Source organism: Centrocercus urophasianus, unplaced genomic scaffold (assembly GCF_019232065.1).
Source record: "Centrocercus urophasianus isolate 14NV4802_14NV808 unplaced genomic scaffold, USGS_Curo_1.0 seq_10, whole genome shotgun sequence".
Taxonomy (NCBI): domain Eukaryota; kingdom Metazoa; phylum Chordata; class Aves; order Galliformes; family Phasianidae; genus Centrocercus; species Centrocercus urophasianus.
In genome coordinates, this window is record NW_024884142.1 from 30873893 (window position 1) to 30879892 (window position 6000).

The 6000-nt window shown below is 48.5% G+C and overlaps 1 protein-coding gene across 3 annotated transcripts in view; it reads right to left on the minus strand.

Annotated features, from left to right (window-relative positions):
* Window positions 1-5035, minus strand: part of EPHA7 (EPH receptor A7) — a 152523-nt gene extending 147488 nt beyond the window's left edge. For 2 of the 3 annotated variants that reach the window (XM_042825455.1, XM_042825461.1), the window contains exons 1-2: window positions 4933-5029; window positions 1012-1076 (exon numbers count right to left, since the gene is read on the minus strand). In XM_042825455.1, the coding sequence (XP_042681389.1) occupies window positions 1012-1076; window positions 4933-5029 (162 nt within the window). Of the gene's footprint in view, window positions 1-1011; window positions 1077-4932 lie in introns of all 3 variants that reach the window. The other variant, XM_042825467.1, reaches the window with a different exon arrangement.
* Between the last annotated feature and the right edge of the window lie 965 nt (window positions 5036-6000).

Sequence of the window (6000 nt, forward strand, 5' to 3'; positions counted from 1 at the left end):
TTTGTTACACTTTTATATCCCTACTCACAATTCACGCTCTTCTGGCTCCAGATTTCTTAAGGCTCTGAAGATTAAGGGCCTGATCCCCCAAGCAAGACTCCTTGCTCATGCAAGGAGTCACAATGGATGCTGCAAAAGACTGCTTCCACAAACAAGAACTAGCCATATGATTTATCATTTATCAGGCTGCGCTACGGTAGGACAACATACTCACTGTACCATTCTGAAAATGTTCTTTCTTCCTCAGGACTTGAGGAATAAGGGGTTTTATATCACTTCTAATTCAGGCCGAAAGCAGCATTTTTTAAGTTTATGCACACAATAAATAAAACAATAATACAGATGTTTCTAAACGTCTCATTTTTCATAATGATGTACTACTACACAATGGTACATCTCATGGAATACCATGAGATTCATTTGTAAGCAAGCTGGAGGTGGCCTTAACCACATAATTGGTTCCTCGTTCCAGATATGAAGCTCCTTGAGATTTGGGGATGTTTCAAATTTGGAATGTCATTTCAAACACATCTGCAGTATAAATGTTTTTTTTCAGAGCACTTCAGTCTGTGCTATTCAATTACAAAGAAAACATCATAAACAAATTTATGATCAGCCATTATACAGAAAATGAAAAACATATTTTTAGAAAGTTTCCACACAAAAGAAGGTCTGCTCTTTCTACAGGATGAAGGAAAAAGTGATTTAAAATACTGTGTTACAAACATAAAGAGCTTTCTGGTATACCACAGAGGTCTATGTGACAAAAGATGAAACTAGTGAAAACATTTAGGTGAACTTCTAAAGAGTCTCTATTTTTTAATTAGCTTATGTTTGGACATCGTAACCCAAGGTACACTTATTTCCATTCTAAAGCTGAAAGATCCATAAACACTTGGTACAATTACTAAGAGAAATATGAGGGGAAGTTAGTTTAAAGCCAGTATTGCAATAGCTTTGGTGAAATAACTACTTGTCTTTATGAATTTAATTTTTGTAGGGACTACTTACCCCATTGGGAGGAGAGGAAATCCATTCCAACTCTGTCTGTTGTGCTTTGGAGTCCAGTAAAATAACTGAAAAAGAAAAGGAAAAGAAAGGCATTTTCACTCTTTGTTAAATATAATACGTGGGAATACAAAATCAAAGTAAAAATTCTGAATTCAAAAAACGATAAAACAGAACACATCTTTTTAATTCATGCTATTGAAAAACAACTGCGAGTACAACTATGCATCTTCTTGTAAACAGATGATTAAATTGTTATGTACAATCCCCATACAAGCAGATATACATTGTTCTTAGCAACCTCATTGCTTACATCTAAGTGTAATGTTTTTTCTCGTGCCCTAAAATATTAATAGTCAGTCATTATTATGCATGCTCCCTTTATCTCCTTTGTGATGACGACATTCCCCATAAGTTGGCTATTACAGAGAGATTAAAACAAACAAACAAACAATAGCATTTCAACACTTACTCAAACTGATTCAGACAGGGCTAGTATGTACCTTACCAGGAGTTACACAGCAAAATAATGTCTTTTGGAGTAAGAAAGGAAAAAAAATACATCCTTTAGGTGAGAGGGTAGCAATTCTATAAACAAGTGACAACCAGGAATACAGAAAATAAGAGACTCTGCAATTACCTCACACATCGCATACACAAATCCAACCAATTTACTTTATGGTGATGACTTACTGAAATCTTCATGTCGTTATAAGCCAGTGACACCTCTGCAAAAAGACATCAGTTCTGGCAGCAGTGCAATTATTTGCAGCTAAATGTAACCCTGCTTCATAAAGTGGTTAATCACAGCCTAATAAACCAACTCTTAACTATTTCACAGCACATTCTGGAAGATATATTACTGATGTTCCATTTCTTCCAAACATATATTTCTAGATATGGTTTATATTTAAATTATAGTTACATGCATCTTCCCGAGCATATTACTGTCAGATTCAAATGGCACATATATTAATCCATTATATCAAATACATATACATGAAATAATTTGTTATAATATCTTCCTTCACACAGTTGAAGCTGTAGAGTGATTGGCCACATATCAGGGCTTGGTACACTTTGAAGATTCCCTCCTCAAGACTGCACGTTTAACTTCATTCTTTTATTTGGTAAATGAAAAAGTCATGTACCTAATTTACATACATTCAGTATATATTTAGCATTCAAGCTACTTATAATTTTACTTACAGCATTTAAATACTTTTATTTCAATTAATAATTTACGGCTTCAAAATGATGCAACTTTTGTCAGTTGCATCATGTCTTCAATTGGTTGAATTCTGGGTTCAGCTTTCGCAGAATTTCACACAAAATTTCAATGAATGGAAAGAAGGATGACTTAAAAAAAAAAATAAAAATACACATTCACAAGTTCATAGAGTAATATCGCCATAGTAGCTGAGCACAGAACCCTAACTTCCAGGCCTGTATTTCAGTAATAAACTAGAACAACTCATTAAGGAAGTCTGATAGTCTCTCTTAGAAAGATGATCTGCTTTTTTTCATTAAGCTCGGATCCAAGTGGCTTTACTTTGCAACACTTTCTATAGAAAAGCAGGTGGTGTATGTGGTGGTTTGTTAAACAACAACGTTTCTAATGATTCTGGAAGGAAAAAGAAAAAAAGGCACCATGAAAGACTTAACCTTTTCAGCACCAGCACAATATCCCACGGCTGCAATTCATTGTACTTTTTATTTGGCAGCAATTCACCGGCACATAGCAACGGGCACATCCCAGAAAGAAAGACAACAAGGAAAACAAACAAACAAAAGAAGAAGAAAAAAACGAACTATAGTAAGTGAAACGCCTTGCTCTGCAAATACCCCCGGCAAGTAAAAGCCTTGCGTTTCCTCGTCGCACCGAAAGTTATCGGGCAGAGCATGCCCGGCGGGAAGCTGCTGCGCGTCCCGCAGCCTAGGGGCAGAGCCGGCTCCGCGCTCGGTGAGCGGCGAGGCGAATCCGCGCACCCCTGCGGCGGCTGCGCGGGATGCGCACAGCGGACGCGCACGCTTCAGAAGTCGAAAGGAGGCGGAAAACCGGCGGGTGCGAGTTCGGGGAACGGGCTCAGCGGGGAGCCAGGGCCGCGCACATGCTCCTGGAGCTGCGCGCAAGCGGCCGCGCCTCCGTCTGGAGAAACGGTACCGCGGTCTCCGCCCTGCCGCCGGATTATGGGGCAGCGGCAGGGGTGGCGGAGCCCCGTGTCCAGCCCCGAGGGCTCGCAGCAGGAGGTGGGAAGCTCTGAGGGGACACCCGCGCTGGCGGAGGGCTCTGCAATGAAAGCCGTCAGTCCCTCTCCCGGAGGGCTGGACAGCCCCCGCCCCGCTCCTCTCCAGCATCTCCCCACGTCTTTTGTTTAGCTACAGAAAGGGAACTCGGAAAACTTTTCTGCTTCGCCCTCTGTAGCGCTCTTCAGCGCCCGGAGGGGAGCGGTGGGAGCCACGGAGGGCTGAGCCGAGAACAGCCCTCGGGCAAGGTGGGGGGGCGAGGCTGCGAAGTTCCTTCCCCGCTGCTCTCTCCGCGCTCTTTCTTCCGCGGGAGTTTCCCGAGCCCGCAGCAGGTAGCCGCTATTAATCCCTGTCCGCCGCTCGCCCCCTCCTGACCTTCCTTTAGCTGCGTTGATTTTCCCCAAGCGCACACCCACTGCACACGCACACACGTATGTGTATGCATACATATCCCCATCTGCACACGAACACGGAGCGGACTGACGCCCGGAGGCGCCGCCGCAGCCCCGTGGCCCGCACCCTCCCCGCTCACACGGCCACGCGTGACCGCCCCCCGCGTGGGGGTCTCGGTGCATCCCTGCCCCTCCGCGTCAGCTTCGGAAATTTCGCTGAAGGCTTTCTCCCTGTTCCCTCTCTAACCTCGCTATCTCTCTCTCTCTTTTTTTTTTTTTTTTTTTTTTTTTTTTAAAAAAAAAAAAGGGCAGAGGGCTTCGGGTGTTTTTTTTTTGTTTGTTTTGTTTTGTTTTTTTTGTAATGCTTCAGAATGGGATTTTACTGCGTGCCAGTTGTTTGATGAAAATTGAAAATACTGACATATCCGGTTGAGAGAGGAAAAAACCCCAAATGCGTCCCTAACACACAAAAAAAAAACCCTCGAGTTCTCCCTCCCCACCCGCTCCTCCTTCCACCCCCCCATGTGAAGATGGAGACGGACCTTCGTCCCTGTCAAACGCTACTAGGGCGCTTTTTTAAACGATCCTGGATTTTCCCTACATGGGAAAAAAGATCTCGTAGACGGACTTCTGGAATGGATTTCACATACCTCCATCGCTCTCCTACTGCAAACTGCGCGCGGGATGGGATGGGGCAAAAAAACAGACGTCCGGGGTTCGCCATACACCGTTACGACAGCGTTGGATTGACGGCAATAGGGAAGCCCCATTGCGATACGTAAATAGTGTCAGGCACCCAGCCCCAAACCTTCCCCCCTCTGCCCAGCGATGCTGGCGATAAGCACACGCGCTGCGGACACTCGACGCCAGGACTCCCCAGAGGAGCTCACCGCACTCCGCTGCCGCTTCTCATGGTCCGCGCGCGGCCCTGGAGCGCCGCAGGGCCCCGATGGGGAGCCGTCCCGCAACGTCCCGTCCCGGAGGGCTGAGGCTGCGGGAGAGCTCTGTGCGGAGCCCCGGGCCGAGGGCTGTCTCCCCTTCCCATCACGTGCAATTGCCTCTCAGAGCTCATTCCCCGCAGCGAAAGCGCTTGTGCCGGTCTGTTATTTATACACGCGCTCACATACAGAATTCCTCACTCGTTTCTCTCCTAATCTCAAGAAAATGCACATACAAAAAATAAATAAATAAATAAACGCAACGCAGCTCGCGGCTCCCTCCACTGAGCCTTTCGTTGCGAAAAGCAATAAATAAGCCCAAAGTTTAGTTTTCCGCACGCCTTTACCTTCTTTCGCAGCCTGTGCCTCCCCCGTGTGTGCAAAGCGGAGCAGCCAGAAGGAGCACAACATAATCCAAGGAAGAAGCCGACTTCGCAAAACCATGGTGCAGGAGCAGGGAAATGTTATCTTTCTCGCTCCCTATTTCTAGACGCCGCCGCCGCCGCTTGGTGGGTGCGAGAGGACAGTGGCGAATTTGCACTGCGAGTCCCCGGCCCGGCGCTCCCTCCCTCCCAGCTGCCTTTCTCTTTCTCCTCCTCCTGCTCCTTCTCCCGCCTCCGCCACCGTGCTGCTGCTCAGCTCAGGCTCCCGCACCGGGCTGCCCGCCCGCGAGCCCCGACTGCAGCCCGGCCGCCCGTGCCGCGCTCCGATAATATCAATGAGGGCGGGGGGGGCGGGACCTCTGCGCCGCGGCGGCCCGTCCCTCAACATGACTGACAGCTCTTTTCGACCAACCAGCGGCGACTTTCCGCGGCCCGGAGGGCCGACCCGCCGATTGAGTGGCTGGGGGTGGAGGGGCGGGGTCGGTGCGCTTGACCAATGAGAGGGCAGCGGTATCGGGTTGCCGGCGGTGCTGGGCTGCCCGCGGGATGAGCGTGGGGGCGTCGGTAGTGATGGGGTAGAGCGGGGTCGGTGTGCGGAGTCGTTTCGCGGGCTCTGCCTGCTTCGTGTGCCTGCCCCGCGCGCTCGGCCCTACGAGTAGAGAGGGGCAGCCGGTCAGTCCCAGTGGCTCCGTGTGCGTGCCGGGACGTGGAGCGAAGGGGTTCCCGGTGTGTCGCGGCCCCGGGTGCTGCTGCCTGCAGCGGAACTTCGGTGCGAGGCGCACCTGAGTCAGCGCTCTGCCAAAAGTCAACTTCTTCAGCACTGCCATAGCTGTGGCTCCCGCCCGTGTGACTCTGTTTCTCCTTACTCCGCTATCTATGCTTTCCTGCAATCGCTATGAACTGATCAATAGTACATCGGTCTTCACTTGGGGGAGAGGGGCGGCTGCTTTTCTTATTTTCCGCCCGTCGGGTGTAACCCGGAGCGAGAGCAACGCGCTAACAATGAGGCAATTTAAATAGGAGGAAGAAGGG